At 41.1% G+C, this 25,516-nt stretch overlaps 1 protein-coding gene across 2 annotated transcripts in view; it reads left to right on the top strand.

Moving 5' to 3' along the window:
• The first annotated feature begins 1,262 nt into the window (after window positions 1-1,262).
• HNRNPLL (heterogeneous nuclear ribonucleoprotein L like) overlaps window positions 1,263-25,516 on the top strand; it is a 36,200-nt gene continuing 11,946 nt past the window's right edge. The window contains exons 1-7 of one of the 2 annotated variants that reach the window (XM_067532927.1): window positions 1,263-1,629; window positions 12,992-13,110; window positions 13,852-14,089; window positions 16,792-16,877; window positions 18,497-18,593; window positions 18,677-18,749; window positions 22,738-22,809. In XM_067532927.1, the coding sequence (XP_067389028.1) occupies window positions 1,441-1,629; window positions 12,992-13,110; window positions 13,852-14,089; window positions 16,792-16,877; window positions 18,497-18,593; window positions 18,677-18,749; window positions 22,738-22,809 (874 nt within the window). In that variant the 5' untranslated portion in view covers window positions 1,263-1,440. Of the gene's footprint in view, window positions 1,630-2,095; window positions 2,158-12,991; window positions 13,111-13,851; window positions 14,090-16,791; window positions 16,878-18,496; window positions 18,594-18,676; window positions 18,750-22,737; window positions 22,810-25,516 lie in introns of those variants that run through there. The other variant, XM_067532928.1, reaches the window with a different exon arrangement.

Below are 25,516 nucleotides of genomic sequence, written 5' to 3'. Positions count from 1 at the left end.
CAGTACTGAGGCTGGGGTGTGAAGGGAGGTCCACTGTCAGTGAGGGGGACAGGGCTGTGATGTGCAAAGGGAAGTGCAGTGTGGTGAATGGGTGAGGAGATAAATTAGGAGCATGGGAAATATCTCCTGGGAAGAGAGATTGGATTTGTTCCCCTTAGAAAGGAGATGAAGAGGGCACATACTAAAATTCACCTAAAGAAATTAACAGGCAGCAGGTTTAAAACGAACAAAAGGAAGTATTTCTTCACACAATGCACAGTCAACCTGTGGAACTCGTTGCCAGATGTTGTGGAAGCCAAAACCATAACAGGGTTCAAAAAATAATTTGATAAGTTGTTGGATAGGTCCATCAGTGGCTAACAGCCATGATGGTCGGGGTACACCCCCATGCTCTGGGAATCCCTAGCCTCTGACTGCCAGAAGCTGGGAGCGGACAACAGGGATGGATCATCTATCCATTGCCTTGATGATTGCCCTGCTCTGTTCATGCCCTCTGGAGTACCTGACATTGGCCACCAATGGAAGACAGGACACTGGGCAAAACGGACGGTTGGTCTGACCCAGCGTGGCCATTCTTAGGTAAAAGCCTGTACCATAATGAGGGGTCTAGGGAAGGAAAATGGGGCACTGCAGTTCTCCCTGTCTCACAGCCAAGCACAAGGGGCCAGTCAATGAAATGACAAGGTAGCAAACTGCGAACCCGCACATGGACTGTGGAACTCACTGCCACTGGACATCAGGGAGGCCAACATTCACTGAGCGTCCAAAAGAGCCGGGACACCACAGGGGTCAGGTAGGGAGAGCACTCTGCTTCCCCCCCCTCCCCTCCCCTCGCCGCCGGGCTGGGCAAGGCACCTCACCCCCGCCACGGCTGGCTGGCTGCCTTCCCCGCCGCGGCTTCTGTCACCGCCGGCTGGGCTGGCGCTGCTCGCCGCACACTGGGCGCTCTCTAGCCGCCGGCACCACAGCCCTGCCCCCAGGGCGCGGGGCCCAACCGCCGTCCGCGCGGGGGTAAGGGTGAGGGGCAGGCCCCTTCAGAACCAGGAGCGCGGGCGGGAGAACGGACACGTGGGGCTGCGCAAGGCGCCGCGGGCCGTCACACACTCTCAGAGCGACGCGCGTGCCCGGTCTCCCGCCGCGCGGGCTAGGCTAGGCTAGGCTAGCCGCGCGCTCCCGCCAGCTTCCCCCGCACGCGCCGACCTCGGTCTTCTTTCATGTTTCCCAAACCGCAGTCGCCAGACGCCAGAGAACAAGGGGGCGGGAGGAGCTCGCGGCGCGTGACGGGCTTGCCGCTCGCCCAGTCCTAGCGCGCCCCTCCACCAGCCCGCCCCATCGTCGCTAGGGAGGCGTTGTGCGCGTGCCGGTCAGTGCCGTTGCCGTTCGCTGCCGAGAGCTCCCCCTGCCCCCCCATTGTGAGTGCGCCGCCCGGACCCAGCCGCCATGTCGTCGCCGTCGTCGTCCGGGGAGCAGTACGAGGAGGAGGAGGACGGTGCCTACGAGAGCCAGGCCAAGCGCCTCAAGCCCAGCGCCACCGCCGAGGAGGGCGAAATCGAGTACGGCGGCGCCGAGGAGGGCGAGGGCCGCCGGGAGAAGGCGGCGGCTCCCCGCGGTGGCGGCTTCTCGGGCGGGGTGAGAGAGGGGGAAAGGCTGGTTACGGGCCCCGGGGAGGTGGGGCGGGGCGGGGCGGGGCGGGGGAAGGGTGGGCTACGAGCCCCGAGGGGAGGGGTGAGGTGGGGGTAGGGCTACGGTGGGCACTGAGGGGGTGGGCGGCTGGCAGTGGCTATTACTCGAGTCCAACGCCCGGCCGCTGGAGGGGAGGGTGCGGGGGAGACGTTGGCTATTCCTCCACTCTCCAGGGGCATGAGGTGGGGGGAAGAGGGGAAGTGCTGGTTATGGCCCCCCGCCCGGCCTGTGGAGGGGCAGGAGGTGCTGGGTGAGGGCGATGGTGCCCCCCCCCCCCTCCCACCACACACACACAAGTGGGGGGCAGGAGGTGTGGCAGGGAGGTGTTTATTCCTCCCACCCCTTTCCACACGGTTCTGCCGGAGGAGATGCTGGTTATTCCCACCACGCGGAGGAGGCATGAAGCTCACTATTTCCCCCCCTCACAGCGATTGAATTTGCAGGAGGAGGGCAGGCCCAGCTCTACTCTGTAAGGTATAAATGGTCTGATTTTGTGTTCCTAGGACTCGTCTATTTCGCAGCGAGCCCTGCTGCCATTTTTTTAAAATGCTCTTTTACATTTTGTCTGGCAAGTTTGGCAACATACACCTAGATTTAAAAAGAAATCTAAATCATGGGCTGTTGTTGTTGTTCATTCTTATTTATCCTTCAACCCACATGTCTGAGTGAATGTGGGGTTCATTATCATTCTGTGTCCTTTGGCTCCCATGTGCTCTGTGAGCATACTTATAGCTGAATAGTGAAATGAAATCACTATTTGCTGAACCCATCAATAAGGGGTTAACACTGCCTTGGTGCCTCCTCCCCAAGCCTGCACTGGGCTGGTTAGTTCACTATGCAGTTCACTTCATAGTTGGAAAAAGCATTAGGTGAGAAGATCATTAATGTTTAGTGGAAAATCTTGAGGTTTGGACAGCCTTTGTATGTTTGTTTGTGTTAAAACAAATATGTTCTGCATCAGAATGTAGAAAGCTGAGTTTAGTGTTGCGACTGTGTTATTGGGTTTGGGGTTTTTTTTTGGTATTGTGAAGAGCCTCTGCTGTTAGTGTCCCTCCATCCAGTAAACTTTCTGAATGAGATAACTACACTAAAATCAATACGAGAAAAGGTTCCCAAAATAAACTGCAGTATTGATGAGAATTAACTTTCAAGTACTGTAATGGACTGAATAAAGCAAGCTCCAACACACAACTAGATGTTATTTCTGTGTTTGGATGTAACCCAATAACTTTTGAATGCTGCATCTGATAGTTCCAAAATGTTAGGGAATGTTCTAGAGAACCCATATTGATTTTTTTGGTGAAAATTGGAAAAAACAAAAGTGGGAACTGGGGGACATGGAGCCCCTGGCATCTGGTTAGCACACCCATCAGTTTCATCCACTTGAATAACTGTCTAGAGCAGCGGTTCTCAACCGGTGGTATGCGGAAGACGGCTCGGTGGTACGCGAGGCGTACCCTGCCGCCGATTCCACCGCCGCGGAAGCTCGCTCTTGCCGCTGCCGAATCCCCCCCTGCCGCCGCCGAGAAAGCTCGCTGCTGCTGAAAGTGTTCCCCCCACTTATTTACCGAGTTCCACTCGGGCCAGGTACAGTCAGGTCAAGCAGCACTTGACCTGACTGTACCTGACCCGAGTGGTACAGAGGGGGGGGGGGGTTTGAGAACCGCTGATCTAGAGATCAAATGATTGGTTGATGGCAGCTGTTAACACTTTCCAGCATAATGCCCCATCTCATAATGCCCCATTGTACCCTTCCGGTACAATTTAAAAGTGTTGACACACCTTTAATGTCTCCTTTTCTGGACAGAAAGGAAAAGGGGGATGAATGGTATGGAGAGTGAGGTGGCACTCAGTCCCTGCCTTGGTGGCAGTGGAAAACACTGGTATGGTAGGAATACAGGCCCTAGCATGTGTCTGAGGAAGAACTTTGTGAGAGGATACATTGAGCCCCTGACATTGGGGAAGAGAGATTGCAGGGAGTTTCCGAAATAATGGCGATGGTAGGATGAGTGTCACAGCATAGTTTGTGGTAGGCGATAGAGGAATGCAAGTAGTCCCTGGTTTGTGCAGTGCGTAACCCTCTAGTGTATAAACAGGGCAGAAAAGTTACTTGCTTTATAATTTTGCTGTTTTTGTCATATTGCCTTTGGGATATTTAAGAAGAAAACAAAAAAAGAGAAGATGGTGAGTGGAGAAGGGAACTTGTAGTGCAGAAAACGTGGATCTTGTTGTATTGAGGAGGGGAGGGGAATGGTCTGGAGAGGATAAACTGGCTGTAGTTGGGCAAGAAAAGAGGCAAAGACAGGCATACAATGAATAAGAGAAGAATTAAGAGAGAAAAAAAGCTCAGAGAGCTAAAGTGAGAATACTGACAGGGAAAATATATGGGGAAGAAAGAAAAAGTGTAAACAAGTGAGACCTAGTGAAAGGCGGGGAAAAAAAGTAATGGAAACATAGCAAATTTTAAAAGATTTATGGAAAATCTGAATCAGACTTTGAAATAGTGAATTGAAGACTAAAGGGGGGACAGTAAAAACAAAAGGAGACAAATTTAAAATATTATTTAAAGTAGTCATGTGAGTCAATGATGAACTCAATGCCCAAGTACTAGAGCAATTCAGTGAAGTTGCTTCTGTTGAAATCTGTACATGTGAAATTTGTTTTTGCCTCAAGTGCTGGATTACGTCAGCTCTTGATGCTTCAGTTCTACATAAGTGCTCTCAGCTTCAATTTTAGTTACTTTATTGGCCTCTTTTTGGAGGAGGGCAGGTGAAGCACATCATGTTTCTGTGTTATCACACAGCCTTTGTGGGGGAGGGGGAGATGTTTCTAATTAAAAAAAAATATTAATCATGTTTCTTATGATAGTACAAAGGGCCAGCCAAAAATGAGGTCCCATTGCATTTAGCACGGTACAAACATAGAGTAGTAGACGGTCACTTCCCTGAAGAGCTTACAGTTTAAATAGACAAAAGACAAGGGCTATAACACACAAACAGAATGAACAGTGTGATAAGTGGCAAATGTCATGCTACGAACTGATGTTTCTTCAGGAAATTAAAAGCTAAATGTTATATGTTAAGTTATATTTACTGCTAAGTAACGTCATCAACACTAATTAATCTTGTCTGCTGCATGTGGTGCAGGATAAGGTTGTCATGCTAGAGGCCTGCGTGGACTGCTGGTGCTATCCTAGGAGATGAAGGAGTTGGTGCAGGGATACCTCTTTGTAATCATTAGCAAAGTTCTCTTTTTACAATCACTATATAAACCTATATGTTTTGTTTTCAGATGGAGTCAATCTGCATATACTATAAATAACTGCATTTGTACATTGCTTAGCTGCCTTTGCTGGTGCTGATATCTGTAGGTCAAGAGTGGAGGAAATATAATGGCAATGATCTGAATAGCTGCGGTGTACCGTATTGACAGCAATGACTGCTTTTTCAGACAATTTGTTTCTTTTCTTGTATTGATAGCTATTTAAAAATAGTAGTAGTTTGGCAGCTGCAACCCCTTCTACAATAGCTCAGCTATAATCTGTGTCTGCTGTCCTTAGTAATCACTTCAGTGCTTTTTGCGCGCACACACCTTTTGCTTCAGCACATCATGAGTCTTCTGAAGGTTGCATGGCTTCCTGACTTAGGGCTGAACTGCACACAGTTTTTGTATCGCTACAACTAGATTGGTTTAGAAACTATCTTACTTAAAGCAGCACAGCCCTAGTGTGGACACAGTTATAAGAATGGCCATAGTGAGTCAGACCTTAGTGGATAACCATAGTGGTCCTTCTAGCTCAGTATCCTATCTTCCAACAATGGCTGGTGTCAGATGCTTCAGAGGGATTGAACAATTTAGAGGGCAATTATTGAGTGATCCATCCCCTGTCATCCAGTTCCAGTTTTTGGCAGTTTCATAGACTTTATGGTCAGAAGGGACTATCATAATCCTTTCGTCTGACCCTCCTGCACATTGCAGGCCACAGAACCTTGCCCACCCATTCTTGTAAGAGACCCATAACTTCTGGCTGAGTTACTGAAGTTCTCAAATCATGATTTTAAAGACTTCAAGTTACAGAGAATCCTCCATGCCCCATGCTGCAAAGGAAGGTGAAACTCCTCCTTCTCTCCCCCCCCCCCCCCCCCAAATCTCTGCCAATCTGACCCAGGGGAAAATTTCTTCCCGACCCCAATATGGTGGTCAGTTGGGCCCTGGGCATGTAATCAGGAACTAACATCCAGACACTTGAGAGAGAATTCTTTGTAGTAACTTAGAGCCCCCCCCCACCCGCAATCTAGTGTCTATCACTGGCTGTTGGGGGTTATTTGCTACTAGCAATTGCAGATTTGCTACATGTCCGTGTAGGCAGTCTCATCATACCATCACCTCCATAAACTTGTCAGGCTCAGTCTTAAAGCCAGTTAAGTTTTTTTGCTTCCACTGCTCCCCTTAGAAGGCTGTTCCAGAACTTCATTCCTCTGATTGTTAGAATCCCGTGTCTAATTTCAAGCCTAAACTTGTTTATGGACAATTTATATCCATTTGTTGTATCAGCATTGGTGCTTAACTTTGATAACTTCTCCCTCCCTGGCATTTATCCCTCTGATGTATTTATAGAGAGCAATCATATTTCCCCTCAGCCTTTGTTTGGTTAGGCTAATCAAGCCAAGCTCTTTAAGGCCATGTCTACGCTACTGAGCTTACAGCAGCACATCTGTACTGATGACACTGTAAGATTGCTTATGTAGCCGCTCTAGGTCGATGGGAGAGAGCTTTCCCGGTGACATAAAACCACCTCAGTGAGTGGCAGTAGCTGTGTCAGTGGGAGAAGCTCTCCTGCTGACATAGCGCTGTGCACACCACTTATGCTGGCGAAACTTATGTCACTTGGGTATGGTTTTTTTCACACTATGGAGCAACACAAGTTTTGCCAATATAAGTGGAAATGAAGACATAGCCTGAGTCTCCTCTCGTAAGGTAGGTTTTCCATTCCTCTTATCCTAGTAGCCCTTCTCTGCACCTGTTCCAGTTTGAATTCATCTTTCTTAAACATGAGACCCCAGAATTGCACACAGTATTCCAGATGAGGTCTCACCAGTGCCTTGTTTAATCATAACAACACTTCCCTATCTCTACTGAAAATATCTTGCCTGATGCATCCTAGGATTGCATTAGCCTTTTTCATGGCTGCATCACACTGGTGGCTCATGATCATAAACCAACACATCCAGGTCTTTCTCCTCCTTTGTTGCTTCTAACTGATAAAACCTCAGTTTATAGCAAACATTCGTGTTGTTAGTCCCTAAATGCATAACCTTGCACTTTGCACTATTAATTTTTATCTCATTCTGTTACTGCAGTTTTCATGGTCATCCAGATTTTCTTAGATGATATTCCAGTCCACCTCTGTACTGGCAGTACTTCCCAACTTGGTGTCATCTGCAAATTTTATTAGCTCACTCCCACTTTTTGTGCCAAGATCATTAATTAAAATGTTAAATAAGATTAGTCCCGGGACTGATCGCTGAGGAACTCCACTAGTGACCTCCCTGCAGCATGACAGTTCCCCTTTCTGTATGATCTGTTGCTGTCTCCCTTTGAACCAGTTCCTTACCCACCTTTCAAGTCTCATATAAATCCCCTTCTTCTTCAATTTAACTACCAATTTCCTGTGTATCAAGGAACTGCATTTCCTTTGTATAAAAAATCAGTTATCTTCTCAAAGAAAGAGATCAGGCTGGTCTGACACAATCTACCTTTCATAAAACCATGTTGTATTTTATCCTAATTACTGTTTACCTCTGTCCTTAACAACTACTTTCCCTTTCAAAATTTGTTTCAAGACCTTGCATACAATTGAGGTCAAACTAACAGGCCTGTAGTTTTGTGGAATACTTTTTTCCCCCCCCCTTTCTTAAAAAATGTTCTATAGTGGTAATTTTCCTGTCATTGGGTACAACCACTGAGTTTATAGATTCATTAAAAATCCTTGCTACTGGACTTGTGATTTGATACGCCTGTTCCTTTAATATTCTTGGATGTAGGTTATCCAGGCCCCATATTTGATCCCATTAAGCTGTTTGAATAATTTTTACTTCCATATCCTCATTTCTAGTCTGACATTTAGGGACACTCAGAGCATGGTGTTGCATCCCTGGCCAACTTGGCTAATAGCCATTGATTGACCTATCCTCCATGAATATATCTAACTTTTTTTTTTTTTTAAAACCCTGTTATATTTTTGGCCTTCTCAACATCCCCGGGCAGTGGGTTCCACAGGTTGACTGTGTTGTATGAAGAAGTACTTCCTTATGTTTTGTTTTAAATCTGCTGTCTGCTAATTTCATTGGGTGACCCCTGGTTCCTGTGCCTTATTCACTTTCTCCACACCATTGATTATTTTATAGATGTCTATCATATCTCCCCTTTAATTGTTTCTCTTCTAAGATGAACAGTCCCAGTCTCCACATGCATGTTGTTTCATACCCTAATAATTTTTGTTGCCCTTCTCTGTGCTTTTTCCAATTCTAATCTATCTTTTTTGAGATGGAGCTACCAGTACTGCACTCAGTATTTTAGGTGTGGGCGTACCATGGATTTGTATTGTGGCATTATGATATTGCTGTCTTATTATTGATCCCTTTCCTAATGCTTCCTAACATTCTGTTGTCTTTTCTGACTGCTGCTGCACATTGGGCAGATAAGCTATGCCAATATATATAAACCCTATAAAGCAGGCGTGGCCAAACTGGCTCGTGAGCTGCATGTGGCTCTTTTACAGCTAGTGGCTCGCGGAGCCCCCTATGCGCCCTCTCCCCTCCCCCACCTACCAGACTGGGGTGGGGAGCTTGGCGCTTCTGCCCTGTGGTACTGTGGTGGGTGCTAGAGGATTCTACCCATTGGGGGAGGAAGGTCTCAGGGAGTCAGTAAGTTTGGTCACCCCTGCTATAAAGTTTTTTATATTGGTATAGCTTATTCTTGTACGAATACGCTTATAGCAGTACAAATCTGTAGAGATCAGCCCTTACACCCATTGGTATCATCTTGTTGTGTCCTCATACTGTTTTCCGTCACATCTGTGCACATCTGATTGTCTGAACAGTTGCATGTGGGGCCACATAAGGAGCCTTCAGGTGGCAGTCCCTGTCAGCTTTAAAGATTGTGAATCCTACTAAACACCTTGTACACCCATGATAAGAGACTGAGATTTTTTTTGTTTACCTTTTTCCCTCTGTTTTCCCAAGGAACTTCTGATAGTATTATTCCTTAGATGTTAAAAGTACTGTGGCTTTCTGTTCTGTGGGTCCCTCCACCTTTTACGCATGGGGAGACCTGAGCATTAATGTGGCTTTTAATTCCCCTCCAAACTTTCAGCTCCATCTGCAGGAGATAGCTTTGGTTGCCGTTAGTCATGGTTGTACAAATGAGGTGATGACTGGCTCTGTGACACTGTTGGCCTTCTGAGCACGTTGATGTAAATAGGCTTGGCATAATTTTATTTTTTATAATTTTGACTGATAAAAATAGAATGCTTAAAAATAATCAACATTTTCTATTTTAAATTTTCACATTTGTGCAAAATTATGACGTGTAGACAATAATGCTAGACGTAGGGATTCAAAAAGTTCAAGCTTTATAACCATTAAAACAAAATTGTCAACCTCTTGTGTTTAAAATAGCCAAAGTAAATCTCCTTAAATCAAACATCAAAAAATTCTCAAGTGGCATTCTTCTGACTTTATCTGTAAATTTCAATTATCGATATAAATATTTTGTCATTGGTTTGTGTGTACAGTGAAATCAGTGTTTACAGATATTTACTTTTAATCTAATCTTCCAAATTTAGGCATAATCTACAGCAGGGTCCACATCTTGCACGCATGCAGACTGCTTTTAAGTGCATGTGCACAGAATTTAGTGTGGCACAGTAATAGTAGTATAGAAATGCCTTATATGGGTTTAGCTTATTCCTCTTCCCCTACGGACAAACTGCGTCCGCACTAGGTGCGTGGTACTGTTTTAACTGCATCAGTATGATTAAAGGCTATAGCTTTATTTGCCACTGTCAGATTGATTTCTCTGGATCGACTGAGTGGTCAGTGAAGACCTGCTCAGTCAGTCTAGAAATTGATGTATTAAGACCACCTTCTCAAGTGGCGTAGCTCTGTGTCAATGGGAATGCAGTTCCCATCGGCGCAGTGCAGTGAAGATAGCGTGCAGAACAGAAGCAGAGAAGTCGACAGGAGTTACTCAAATTTTTTGCGTAGCTTGCGTAACTCTGGTCGACTGCCACCGAATCTCAGAGGTAAGTGTAGACAAGCCCAAAGCGTTACAGCTTGCTTGTGTAGACAAATCCAAGCCTCATGTGCATATCTGTGTGCTTAAGTCTTGGGATAAACATCACTTGTAAATCTGTTCTTAAACACTTATTGCCACAGCTTAAACATACTTAAAAATAAATGCATTAGCATATCTGGCATTCTCCTTTACTTTGTATTTTCTGTGCTTAACTTCCAATATAGCAGCTGAGGAAAGGGAAGATCTAAGTCTAAATTATGGATCCTAAATTGTGGTCTACAGAACACTTACAGCCCAGAGAACTGGTTCTGCTTGTTTCTTGCTGCTTCCACAGTTGTCCACACAAATAATTTGAACTACTTGTGCTTCTTCTGTGATGGATCCTAAATTGGCTAACCCCTCAGGGAGAAGACTTTATAAACCTCTGCTCACTGCCAGTGGCTTTCTGATAAGTGGGAAATGAGAAGTCAGCCTAACTGCCTTTGCCATTGGCCTGTGATGAGTGGAAAGAGGAAAGAAGTGGTGCTCTCCATGACTGGATTGGAACTGGATTTGCTTCCAACCAGCAGGAGAGGACAGAATAAGAGGAAAACAGAAATCACTGGGTACTTCCCTCAGCTCTCCACAATCTTTAAACATCTGCAGCTGAAAGCATAATAATCTTCTGTTTAATTTTATAACTATTGTGTTAGACCTCAAAGATACTTGATTTAATTCAGGAAACATATTGTAGTGATTTATGCAAATATGATTGGTGTTCTCCCCTGTCGCTGCCACCATCACTTTTCTTCAAACACATGTTGCAGTTTAAAATAGTATAATCCTGCAAATATCTACAACAATCTGCAACTAAAACTAAGATTTCAAAAGTTCCAGAGGGGTAGCCATGTTAGTCTGTATACAGCAAAAACAACGAGAGTCCTGTAGCATCTTAAAGACTAACAAATTCCTGCGGGCATAAGCTTTCGTGGGCTGCAACCCACTGACAAAGTGCATCTGACGAAGTGGGTTACAGCCCACGAAAGCTTATGCCCGCAGGAATTTGTTAGTCTTTAAGGTGCTACAGGACTCTCATTGTTTTTAAGATTTCAAAGTAATTTATTCATTGGCTAATTTCAGAGTTTGCAAATTCTGAGGTTGTTTATAAGGATTTCAGTGTCAAAGCCATTTGCACTTGTAATTGCAGATACTGAGGACAGTAATCTTGGAAATATTACTAAGACTTCAAAAAAAATAGTTGTTCAAAGGGAAGAACTCTGGATTTAAAGAGACAAGTCCTGCTTTTGCAAGAGATTCATGTTCAATGCAGTTACTGCACACCTAAGTACAAATAAGAATATAAGACACTGTAAACCCATATCTATTTTAAAGTCGCAGTCAATTTACCAGAATTTGCAGACTCAAAAAAAGGTTCAGAGGGGAAAAGAAGAACTTCTTGAACTGTAAGAAAGACAATCTTAGAAGCTAATTTATACAAAACTCTTTATTTAATTAATTATATCATGAAGTGGCTTGAGGATCCCAGGTCAAGGCATCTACACAAGTGTTTCTCAACCTTTTAAGTAGCAAGTACCCCCTAACTTCTGAAAATTTTAATAAGTACCCAACACTCAATTTTCCACTCCGGGAGCTGGGACCGGGCAGGAAGTGGGCGGCTGGGTTTTTTGCTGCGTACCCCCTGCATGTGTCTCGCATACCCCCAGGGGTATGCGTACCACAGGTTGAGAAACTATGATCTACACTATAGTTGGAAGACATTACACTTTTGCATAGCTATATTTGCACAAAACTGACCTGGTTAAAATTATTTCACATTAGCTTCACATTGCACTAATCTGCAGTGTGGCAAGAGTTGATCACAACAGCTGTTTGTGTCACAATTTATTTAGTATGCCTTTTAATGTCTATTTTTTCCTGCTATCTTTGGATCTTTCAATGTGTGTTCCCTCTTCAGTTTATTCATCTTTTTTCTCTTGGGCTGAAATTTACCATGCTTCTTATCTCCAGGATACATAAGGAAAGATTAACTAAAAATTACCACCTGAACTATTCAGTCATGCATAAACATGGTGATTATATTTAAAGGAAACTTGGATGTTTTTGTGTTCAGTGCTAATGACTTGACCTATACAATTCTTAGTGCGGGCCGTTGGTTGGGGATGGTGATGAAGGAATTGACTAATTAAATTCTTTGATAACATTAAGCTCTGAATATCTTCATTGTGGGGTTTGCTATGTCATTGAGTCACTGAATCTTTTAAAAGTAGTTAATCACAGAGGGAGGTCTACAAATGCCCCCTAGGATCAGAAAACAGGATATAAAATATATAAAAACATTGATTTGTTTTCTTTAAAGTGCTGACTCTTAGGTGTAGTTCTGATAAGTGCTGATGTAGTGCTCAGTGATGTGAGAAAAGTGCATAATCTACATCAAACACAGGGTCTGTAGTCAATTAGTTGCTCTTCTTCCTGTGTAGTGTGAGAAAATGCTGTTGAAACTCAGATTCTGTCTATACTAGGAAAATGACTCAGGTTGGTCCAGATTTCAGTAATGGATCTTCAGTCCTCTTGTCCACTCTGTGCATTGCCAACAAAAATCGGTTTAAATTAGGTTGGAAGAATATAAAAAAATTGTTCAGCCTTATCTGTGCTGCATCCAAACAATTTTCCTCCCCAGCTGAGCAGGATGTGTCCCACAGCAGAAATCTTTGGTAACTTATGTTTCACTTCCTAGTATAGACAAGGTCTTTCTAATGCAGGTGAGCAAACTTGGAAACTGGGGTCTAATTTAACTGGTTAATGTTTAAGATAACCTCAGTACCCAACTCAACAACATGTTTGTTCTGACTCAGTTGAATTTTTTGTTTGTTTGTGGTTTTTGAGACTTACTTGTTAGATCTTGTGGGTGGAGACACTTGCTGGGGGGAGGTCAGGCATTTACTTATATTTGTTAATGGTAGCTGTGTTTTAAGTTCTGATATAAATTAGAAATGTTTTGTGCTTTTGTTAGGATGTGGGTGGAAGTCATCACAAAGTATCTGTTTCTCCTGTCGTCCATGTCCGAGGACTCTGTGAATCAGTCGTAGAAGCGGACCTTGTGGAGGCTCTTGAAAAATTTGGAACCATATGGTATGTTGAGTGTAGTAAAACCATGTCTCTGGTGGTTCAGGGCAGGTCAGGAGCTTTGGTGGTAAGATTGCTGTTGAGAACAAAACTAAATGTTCTGCTAGACTCATTTAATGACATCCCTAATCTCAAAATAGCCATTTTTATCAATATTTAAGTTGTTAGCACAGGAATACTTAACTTCTTGGCAATGTCTCTCATTGCAGACATGATGCTTTCTATACACAAGATGGCTAATCAAACAAAGTCTCGTTATTGTACATTCAACTATTTCAATAGTTAACGCTAAGAATAGTTATGTTGGAGTTAACGGTTTCTCATTCTCTGATACTGTGCCAAAGCTTTGATCTCTTTTTGTAATTTTCACTTGACTATGACCATTTACTAGCTACAGTTTAAAAACGTTTTGGAAGTAAAATCCTCAGCTAGTCATATTTCTAGTGCGGCTAGTTGTGAACATTAAAAGCTTTAGTAGCCTAATATGTAACTCTTTATATCCTGAAAACACTGCTTGTTGCTTATCTAACTTGCTAATAAATCGTTCAATGTTTTTGTACAAACATACTTTATAATTATAGCTACCTGACTAAGTTTAGGGAATTGAATGAAAGTTACTAACTTATGAAGATGTCTTACACTAAGGAATTCTTTTTTTAAATTAACATTGTTCTATTTATGACAATTAAGTGATCTTAAGAAATAGTGTATTAGGAGAACTTATTCTGGTGTTTTTCTACTGATCAGCTATGTCATGATGATGCCATTCAAACGCCAGGCTTTGGTGGAGTTTGAAAACATAGAAAGTGCCAAGAAGTGTGTGACATTTGCTGCAGATGAGCCAGTGTATATAGCTGGACAACAGGCTTTTTTCAACTATTCTACAAGCAAAAGGATCACTCGGCCAGGGAACACTGATGATCCTTCAGGTGGAAATAAAGTTCTCCTATTATCAATTCAAAATCCTCTCTACCCAATCACAGTGGTATGTTCCTTAAAATTTTTTAAAAACCTCTCAACTTCACTTTCAATGCATAAGCTTTTTTGTTATAATTATGTAATATATTAATGTGAACCAGAAGAATTATGGGTATACATATAAGCTTTGTAACATGCAGTCAGTTTTGCTGTATTTTTTATTAGAACAATGAATTCAGGTTAATCATGTACCTCAGATTTCTCCATAGATGCAGCCAATACTTTGGTTACAGCCATTTGTATGAGGGTACAGTTTATAAGACCTTGTGCTGTGTATCCAAAACATCAGTTATGTTTGCAGAAAGTAAAACAATATGATTTACAGGTTTGGCTAATTGGAGTCAGGAGTATTTGGCACTCCTTTTTAATTGATTTTTTTTTTCATTGTTAATGTTGCCCTTTTCCCCTAAAACTAGATGCTGCTTGCTTGCGCACTCATAAAATTTGCTAGCAGTTAATATGCTTTAAGTACGTAGTACATTTTTAGTAATATTTGCTCCGGGCAACTATTAATATCCTATCAGGGCAAGTTAGTATGAGCAGAAAACAATACAATAGAACTCACAATCACAAATATTCCTAAGGGCTTAAAAACTGAATGGCGTTCCCCTTGTTATAGCAATACTTTTGGAATGTCTTTCAGAAAGTATGTAGCAACTTAATATTTCAAAATCCTGGCCATTTAACCTTCAGACATTGCTTAATAGCTCTGCTCATCCCATCTTGCTTCATAAGCGTTAATGCAATGTCTTTGAAGACTTATTTGTCAGCTCTACAATTAACCCTAGCAGCCATTCTACTAAGAACATAAGAATGGTCACACTGGGTTAGACAAATGGTCCATCTAGCCCCGTATTCTGTCTTCTGACAGTGGCCAATGCCATGTGCTTCAGGGAGAATGAACTGAATAGGCATTCTCAAGTGATTCATCGATGATTACTAAAACTTTATTTTAAAAGTCACAACTACTTGGACACATATTCAAGTGTATTCTAAAAATAAAATCCCACTTCTCTTTATTCCCATTACAGGACTTGAGAACCTGGAGTTTTGACAATAGTTCTCACTAGTTAAATGACTTATTTTCTAGCCATAAATTGATCTACTAGGTTGGAAACCAAGGCAATAGATTGTCTGAGTTTTGTGATGCATCACAATGTGTCGTTTCATTAAAACATCCCTCTTTACTCTTGATACTTGAGATGTTGCATATTGTACTGACCTGGGTATAACGTCTCATGCAGAGTAGTGGAAATACAAAACACCCTCTTATTTGTGTCTTTCCCCTTTCTGGAGATGAAATTCAAGTCCTATTCATCACTATATAAAAGGTTAGGACTGAAAATGGGATTTCTATAAATTATGAATTAAGCTTTGAATGTCATGTACTACAGCACTACAAAAACATAATTCTTGTTATCATAGCCTAAGAGCCCTACTCAAGGACCAGGACTATAGACCACATTGTGCTAAGTGCTGTACAAACACAGAAAAAATATATAGTCTCAGCATACCAACAACCTAACCAGGGTCAAGTTTTTTATGGGCATCACAGCAAAGGAGAATTTTGAAGGGGGATAATAAGTGAATTTTGCAGTTGTTTGTAGGGAGCTCCTCCCAAGTATTAGGGGCAGCATGAGATAACCATGAAGCTGCTTGTTTGAAAATTTAACAAGAGGGGCCAATCAGAGATAGGAGTTGACATCTTGACAGCAAATGAGAGGTATGGTGGGGATAGATTGTGAAGGGCCTTGACAGTGAAGACAAAGCAATTTATGTTTGATGTGATAGAGAAGAAGGAGCTAGTGGAAGGATGTGAAGAGGGGTGACACCATCAAAACAATGGCTAGGAAAATCTTTGCAGTAGTATTCTAAACAGATGTGAGCAGGGCGAGGTTGCATTTGTCAAGACCAGAGAGGAGATTGCAGCTGATGAGTGTTTAGGATGAGAATTTTAACTGTGCAGATGGATAAGATATTTTAGAGCTGAGATGCCTAAAGAATTATCACAATTGAGACATAGGCTGAATATGAGGACCTATAGAGAGGTCTGTGTTGAACATGTGGCCTGGGTTACAGGCCTGAGTGACGAGCCAGAATGTTGGTGGTGCCCACAGTGATTGAGAGAGAAGGTAGTGGGGAGGGCATTTGGGGGTGGGATTAGGAGCTCAGTTTTAGCCATGTTGAGTTTAAACGGATGTCTTAAACCTCCATAAGTCAGACTGAGATGAAATTGTAGTTTGCACAGAGGAAGAAAGGTGAGGGGTAAAGAGAGCGAGATCTGAGTCCTGAATTTGTTTGCAGATATTATCCAGAGATATGGCACAGAGGGAGAGGAGCTCTTCTTTTGTGGCCTGAGCTATAACCTGGAGTGAAACCTAATATATGTGTGAATGCTTCCTTTAGGAGGTTATGTATTTTAGAAATTGCCTAGGTTCAATCTTCTTTGAGAGTGTCAACTGTTTTTGATTGTGATACAACAACATAAGGAAAATCATATCTTAAGATTAACATTTCTTAATATACATGTAAAGTAGCTGTAATTTGATAAATAATTGGGTTTATCCTTTGATAACTAAATGCTGATACAGTGAAATTTACTGCATGAACATACACACACCTTGAAGACCTGTATAGCACTTGTGAACCTTCATAAAAATGTCAAATTTGAAACATCTCACAAAAATAGCTTTTCTTCCTCATTTATAGGATGTCTTGTATACTGTCTGCAACCCTGTTGGGAAAGTGCAACGCATTGTTATATTCAAGAGAAATGGAATACAAGCAATGGTTGAATATCCTTTTATTAATACTGATTTTTGTATATTCTCAACTACAGATGAGACTTAAGCATGTGTATTTCAGTAAAATTTTACATTAATCTTGAGCTCTACAAATTTTGAGAATTATTAAATTCAAGATGCTTTGTCATTTCCAGTGTATGCAACAGATGAACCTTAACCTAAATATTACCACTTTTAAATCACATCTTTGTTTGCAGTGTTTTTATATATTGTGCTGAAAGTAACCCCTAAGATTAATGTAACAGAAAGGCTAATCATTTTTTGTGCATTTGGCAGCACTTTGTATAAAGTCAATTTCATGGTTTCCCCCATTAAAAAGGTGCTGCAAAATGTCTGGTCGGCTGTGTTGGGATTCTGCTGCATCTTGGCTGTCTAGCACAGCAGGCCACTGAATACAGGGGCAGAGGGGACCCTGACATGAACCGCGCTCTAGGTTTCTGCAGGCATTTTGTATGCTCTTGTGCTAGTCTCCAGAGAACTAAAATATCAGAGTACGTAAAGAATATGAAATTTATTTCATGTATTGAGGCTAGCACATCTCAGGGACACTTGTCTTGAAGGCTGTTGTCTTCACTGCCGGACAATGAAGTTAAAGCAAATTTCTCTTTGATTTCAGGCCACAAATATAATATCAGCTGTCAAAAATGTCCATTTTGGGTCTCTTGCTTGTCCATCTACAAACATAATGTTTGATTGATAAATCCAAACCAAGAAGTCTCTCTCATGGTTTAGTGGTGGAATTTTTTCTTGGAAATGACAAACTACTCAAATCTCTTCCTTTTTATATCCTCAGTTCCTTCCATGCTGGGTGATAGAGTTCATGTCTGGCCAGACCAACCTTTCATGCCTGGTTTTAGTAGTAGTAAAGGGAGACACCAGCTCCAGCCTTCTTGTTCAAGGATTTAGTTTGAACCTTGTCCTTGCTTACCATGGCACAGTCATTTGCCAAATTTGTCGGTAGTGTATCCACTCTGAGTAGTGTGTAGTAAGCTTAAAACTTCAGGCTTGTCTACACAAACATTTGGTTTGCAGCAAGCTGGGATTTGAATTAACCCTACAATAGCCTGTCACAGACTGCATGTCTGTGTGAACCCTGCTGACATGCATTAACAAACTGTTAAAGTGCATAAGCAGGGTCCACAAGGACCATTAATATCTGGCAGGGTAGATTCAGACACTACTTTCCTATAAACTATATGGCCATGTAGATAAGATATTACATCAGCTGAAATGGTCACTTCCATTTTCACCCTCAGGGGTAGTGTGTGCCATTTATAGGTTGGATAAGCTCTCAACACAGAGAGACTTGTGTGAATAACTAAGGCTTTCATTGAACTTGCATAGGCTGCAAGCAGAGTGAGTCCATTCTTAAATAATGGAACAGCTCAACCTAGGCTGCATGTGCTTCAAAGGCAGGTACCACGTGACTCAGGCTGAGAACTTGGACTGACAATGCTGTTCAGCAGTTTTAACTAGTGTGCCTGTTTAGACCTCTTATTTATCTCTAGCAAAGTAACTGCTCTGCTCTACAATGTCTTGGATTGCGTCATTATTTTGGAAGGGGGGAAACTAATCTTTCTTTAAAACCAAAAAGTCCTTAACATGATTATGTTTGAATCAGTTCTCTGTGCCCAGAAGGCTAAAGCAGCACTCAATGGAGCAGATATATATGCAGGATGCTGTACACTAAAAATTGAATATGCAAGGGTAATGCTCAGATCTTCTCTATTAACTGTTTTACTGATGAAGTGCATACGTTCAAGACTTACCCTGTGTTTAAATTTTAACAGCCAACTCGACTTAATGTCATTAGAAACGACAATGATAGTTGGGACTACACTAAACCATATCTGGGCAGACGAGGTAGGTTTTTTTGTATGTTATAGCTGTTAGTGTTTGCCTATGCTAATGACAATACTTGATACATGGTTAGCTTATGTAATGCAATAGTCATTTCAAACAAGCCGTTGCTGGTGAAAGCTGTCTTGCAAAGGCCAACATGTAATCCAGGAAAAAAAATTACATTGAACATTAGTGCCCCCTACTGGTGTACAATGAGCTATTTAGTTCAACAAGGAGCCCACACATACAAGCATGTTCGCAGTTCAAGGACTTGCATTTCTCCAAGCAGCTCTCACTCTTTGGAGGAGAGGAAAGTGATACAGACTATTCCTTACAAACTACAAACTTGCACACTGCTTCTCTATGGAAAGGACTTTTTCCCTTATGTTGGACAAGGCATTGAGAAGGATAGAGGACTCCAGCAGGCTGACTCTACACTTCATCATGCACTATATCGGCATCAGCAAAAAGCCCTCTGAAAAAACTCAGACTTGCAATTCACCTTGTCTGCATACTACATGCACCACCACCCCAAGTTGTTAAAGGAGGACACTTAAAGCACTTCAGATTTGCATGGGATGAATACCATTATAGACTGTACCCATTCTGTTCAAGGTTTTATGTATACTGGTCTTATTTCCCTTAATTACAATTGCAATTTAAGAACCTCCAGAAAATGGTAAATCCCATGTCTTGTTCATCTTGTCTACATTGTTGTAATACTCTTATTTTATTCCTTGCTGTATTTGACAACTGCAGTCAGTCTTTACAGTGTAAAATTGTCTCATAGTAAGTAAACTGAAGGATTACATTTATCTGTAGTTGATTGGGATTGATAATACAATATTAAACAAGCCCCCTCAGGTATATAAAATTTAAGTATTTGAAGCAAGGAGGTGCACACTTGGTGCAAGTGTAACTTGTCTCTTAGGTTCTTATCTGTGAAAACTAATTGGAGCTTACTGCTTAATAGTGAAAATATGACTAAAAATGTAAAAGACAAATTTCTGTGTAGCCTGACTTCTGTAAAGTATTTAAAGTATTCTCTTTTTGTAATTGTTCAGTGCAGTGTTCAGTGACTTGTATACAATAATAGTTTTTCTATAATGTAATCTTTAGAAATCTAGGAGTGCATAACATGGAGGTGGAAACATAATGTGTCTGAGCAAGGTAGAGTATCTTCAGCGTCTTAAATATGAAAGTGGGAGCTTTGACGTCTCTCTGATGAGATGCACGCTCAAACTTATATTTTTGCAGAAATGTTGGGTGTTATCAGTAGTGGTTTTACTTGTAAAACTGTTGTATAATTAAAAATACAGATTTTGGATTTTCAAAATGAAGTTCTTGTAAAAAGTTAACAAGGGAGCTACAGTATTGGTTGATGGTAGAATTTCAATATTTGAACCATAACTCAGAAACTCACTCTTAAGTCGTCAGGAGTATTAAAATTGAGAAAAATGTTTATAGTACCTGACAGTATAGAACCTGAAGAGATGAAAAACCTGAACGATTAAATGGATTGTCAGTTTCTTAGCGATTGCAATTTATATTATGGCTGCTTACCGCATTTAGTCTCAAATTTGACACATTTTATTTCATGTAATTAGGTTACAACCATATCTGACTCTATAGACCAGGAGTCCTCCAGTAAATGAAACAGTGGGAGATGAGAAGCTTCTCGCCAGCATAACACTCTGGCCTAAAAAATGCACAAATCTGTTCTTTTTTTTTTGAGTTCAGTTGCTTGAATGTCTTTGTCATCAACATATTGACGCTACATCCTTTCACACTATGTAAGAGGAAAGGGAATTAGATCTGTATTATCCAGCTATTCCTTTGAAACATTGTTTTTCTTTGTTGCATGCATCCCTTGTTCCAGAAAGTAATAAAAAGGGGAGTACATAAATAACTGAACTATGCCTCCCTTAGCTAGTTTTCATCCATGAAGCAAGCATATAGAGCAGTTACTGCCCAAGTAACACTGCAATTATCCCAGCACTTCCTCGCCATACTTTATTTAACATGCTAACTGTTCAACATGCACTCTTCAGGCCATTCCGCGTCCTGAAGTTCTGAGGGTGCTACTTGATCTACCCAGAGTGCAAGATTTTAGCTTCAGCAAACAAAATCTTATCCCCAGGGATCTTCATTCTAAGGCTATGCTTACCACTGTGTATTCTATAGCAATAGAAGTTCTCAATAGACCTAGCATTTATTTCTTGATTCTCTTTTAGGCTGAGGTACCCCAGTCTCTTCTGAAATTCTCAAGACCTAGACTATATTTTCAAAACTAGCTTCTTGCCTTTTGAGCTTTCTTTCAGTTCCATCTAAACAGTATTGAGCACCATAGTTCAAATCCTGATCCCCCGAAGTCTGAGAGAGATTTGGAACTGCTTTCAGTGGAGCCAGGATCCCACCTCATGTCCCTCTGTTTTAGGATACATTTCTTGCATCTGTTCTTAAGAATGAACTATTTCTAGTCCTGTATGGTAACAAGGTTTGTTTTTTTTCCATCCACCAAGACCATTCTCCACTTATACAAGCTTTCTAAGGAATACCTGTAAATATGTGGGGATTATATTCTTGGGTTGCATGTATATTGTCGTCAGGTGCCTGGTTGAGGAAAGATGCCTCCTCCCTCGTGCCAACAGGGCTGACTGCTTTCACATGTGCCATTTGCTATGAGACCAGTGCTTCATAGGCGTTCCCTCCACTAAAGTTAGAGCTCTTTAACAGCTAGCTGCAGTACCAGTTAATCTACATAGATCTAAGGGACTACAACCACAGGCTGGGATTTTAAACCTAATTTTCATCTCTGTTCTCTGAAAGAGATCTTATTCAAAGGGACTTTCTGTAGGCCAAAGAACTATGAAAATATTCCCTATCCTCCCTTGATATTTATTGACAAGGTAATCATCTAGCCAGGAACCTATCCTCAACATCCTAGGTGGAAATCATGTAATTTCTCATCTCCCGTTGCATGCTGTCATAGAGGACTCAGTAGTTCACATGACTTTGGGAAAACTTCTCCAGTTGTTGTGGGTTGAAGAGTCAATTTCCTTCATTGAGTCATATTTAAATATTGTGATGATTATAGCAAACTTTAACATTTCACCATATCTTTGAATATGGCACTTCAAGAAGTGGTTTATTAACAAAACACAGAATGTTCTTTAAAATTAACTGCTGCTTACCAAAGGCAAACTTGGAAGTTCAAATTTTTCCAGTACCCAGCATTTCGCTAACTAGAAATGACTCTTTTGAAAGTGGTGCACTATTTTCATCCAGTAATGTTGTCCCCTTGCTTAACTTTACATTAATGTATAAAAACAGGTTTGCTCAAAGGACTGTCCATTGTTGAAGTGCGTTATTCTGACATTTTACAGCAATTGAAATATAACCTGTGATACAGCATGAATAATGCAGTAATGTACAATCCTTTCAGCACTCCCATAAGTCAATAGGTGTTCATGTAAATATAGCTGTACACTTATGTAATGCTCTCTGTTTACTGATTGTGAAACCGTGTAATACAGGTTGTTGTTGGCTTATGCTGAAACTTCTTGAAAGAAGCCCACTTTGAAAATGTGTTGCTGTTGAAGCTAATAGTAGGATTCAGGTACTGTCTTTCAAAAGTACTGTATTTAAAACTTGTTTTAAGACATGCATAGGTAAATCCTACTCTAAAAGGTTACCTATAGTATTGTGTGATGTCGCTTTAGGAAAATCCTCAAAGCATTCCCATAATTTTAAAGTGTCTCTGTACCTTCTCTTCGCAAAAAAACAAAAACCTCTCAACTTAAGTGGACTTTGTTATGCAGGCAACCTCTTTTTAATTTTGGTGTCCTCTGATGACAGCTTGTGTTTAAAAACTGATTTGAATAGGTAATTTTTTAAGTTAACCATGAATCAAATTATTTTTTCTTTTATTAGATGAAACTGTAATATTTAATTTGAAAACTAGTGTGTACTTGTCTGTTGTTAAAACTGCTTTTTTCCTGTGTATTAGACAGAGGGAAGGGCCGCCAGAGGCAAGCCATTTTGGGAGAACACCCTTCATCATTTAGACATGATGGCTATGGTAAGTTACATAGGGTGGCAGGTGGTTCATAGCTTTTAGTTTTTGGGTGGTGGAATTACAGATATTTAAGGTTACACTGAAGTATGGACTGCATAATTTTAGACTGCTCTTAAGCTTCTGCAGTTTGTCAGTGGTGCTGTTGCACATGTGCCACTGTCAGTCCATGTGGTGTTCATGGAGCTTGTGATATGACGAATCCTGTAGTGTTTTGTACTAGTAACCTTTCTTTAGGAAAAAGTATTTTGACTTTCCCATTTCAAATTTATCCCCTTGGACAATATCATCTGTAAGTTGCCACCACTCTGGACAATGATGGGATAAATATCTGCACCAAGATTTTTTTTCTACACAAGGCAGTACGACTTAATAACTGATACTTATACAGTATTTGTTACATTAATTAGTTTCAGAAAAATCTTCAGAGCTTTTTGAGACTTACTGAAAATAGTAGCTTTGAATATTTTTGTTTCCCTTCTAATTATCCATCTCCTTGTTGTCTGAAATTAGTAGTATGTTGTTAATACCTGGGGGGGAAAGCTTTGGAATTATTGCTATCGCTGTTACAAGATTCGGTTAGCAAATTACATCAGTGCTTTTAGGGCATCTACTATTTTATAACCCAAAGTAAGCAGTCCATCTTCATCTTTAGTGGTCTGAAGGCAGAGATCGTGATTGGATTTCTAAAATGTTACATAAGTCACATATGCATGTTAAGTTTTTATTTATATTTTTGATCATCTTAATCCCCAGAAGTCAGTGTATTTTGTCTTGCTTTTTCCTTTACAGATGTATTGTGTAGTACAATACAGGTTAACTTTCTAACTTTTTCTCCAAGAGACCCTCAAGCCTTGAATTCCCACTATTTCCATTTGCTCCTCACTGATTGTGTCCTTTCTTTTCTCACCATAATATGCATAATATGTGTCTAATTGCAAGTCTAAACTTCCTGATGGCTAGTTTATATCCATTAGTTCTTGTGTCCACATTGGTACTGAACTTAAATAATTTCTCTTCCTCCCTGGTATTTATCCCTCTGATGTATTTATAGAGAGCAATCATATCTCCCCTCTACCTTCTTTTCGTTAGGCTAAACAAGCCAAGCTCTTTGAGTCTCCTCTCATAAGGCAGGTTTTCCATTCTGCGGATCATCCTAGTAGCCCTTCTCTGAATCTGTTCCAGTTTGAATTCATCTTTCTTAAACATGGGGGACCAGAACTGCACACGGGATTCCAAATGAGGTCTCACCAGCTTATTGTATAACAGTTCTAACAGCTCCCTATCTCTACTGGAAATATCTCTTCTGATGCATCCAAGGATCCCATTAGCTTTTTTCACGGCCACATCACATTGGCGGTTCATAGTCATCCTGTGATCAACCAATACGCCCAGGTCCTTCTCCTTCTCTGACTTCCAACTGATGCGTCCCCAGCTTATAGCAGAAATTCTTGTTGTTATTCCCTAATTGCATGACCTTGCACTTTCCATTATTAAATTTCATCCTATTTCTATTACTCTAGTTTACAAGATCATCCAGATCTTCATGTGTGATATCCCAATCCCTCTTTGTATTGGCAATACCTACCAACTTTGTCATCTGCAAATTTTATTAGTGCATTCCTACTTTTTGTGTCAAAGTCAGTAATGAAAAGGTTAAATAAAATTGGTCCCAAGACCGATCCCCAAGGAACTCCACTAGTAACCTCCCTCCAGTCTGACAGTTCACCTTTCAGTATGACCCGTTGTAGTCTCCCCTTTAATCAGTTCCTTATCCACCTTTCAATTTTCATATTAATCCCCATTTTTTTCCAATTTAACTAATTCCCCATGTGGAACCGTATCAAATGCCTTACTGAAATCTAGGTAAATTAGATCCACTGCATTCCCTTTGTCTAAAAAATCTGTTATCTTCTAAAAAAATGAGATCAGGTTGGACTGGCATGATCTACCTTTTGTAAAGCAATGTTGTGTTTTATCCCAATTACCGTTAACCTCAATGTGCTTAACTACTTTCTCTTTCAAAATTTTTTCCAAGACCTTGCATACTACTGAGGTCAAACTAACAGGCCTGTAGTTACCCAGATCACTTTTTTTCCTTTTCTTAAAAATAGGAACTTTGTTAGCAATTCTCCAGTCATGTGGTACAGCCCCTGAGTTTACAGATTAATTAAAAATCCTTGCTAATGGGCTTGCAATTTGATGTGCTAGTTCCTTTAATATTCTTGGATGGAGATTATCCGGCCACCCCAATTTAGTCCTATTAAGCTGTTCGAGTTTGGCTTCTACCTCGGATGTGGTAATTTCTACCTCCATATCCTCATTCCCATTAGCCACCCTACCACTATCCCCAAGCTCCTCATTAAAAACGGAGGCAAAGTCTTTGTTTAGATATTCGATTAGCCTTAACCTCCACCCCATCCTCAGTGCTTAGTGGTCCCACTTCTTCTTTCTTTGTTTTCTTTCTGTTTATATGGCTTTTACTATTGGTTTTAATTCCCTTTGCAAGGTCCAACTCTACTTGGCTTTTGGCCTTTCTCACTTTAACGCTACATATTCTGACTTCCAAGAGGTAACTTTCCTTGCTGATCCCTCCCATCTTCCACTCCTTGTAGGCTTTCTGCTTTCTCTTAATCACCTCTCTGAGATGCTTACTCATTCAGCTTGGACTGCTACTCTTGCCTATGAATTTTTTTCCCCTTCCTTGGGATGC

Source organism: Emydura macquarii, unplaced genomic scaffold (assembly GCF_026122565.2).
Source record: "Emydura macquarii macquarii isolate MOO-44397 ecotype Brisbane River unplaced genomic scaffold, CSIRO-AGI_Emac_v2 contig_3305, whole genome shotgun sequence".
NCBI classification, from domain to species: domain Eukaryota; kingdom Metazoa; phylum Chordata; order Testudines; family Chelidae; genus Emydura; species Emydura macquarii.
This window is presented reverse-complemented; position numbering and strand designations above follow the sequence as displayed.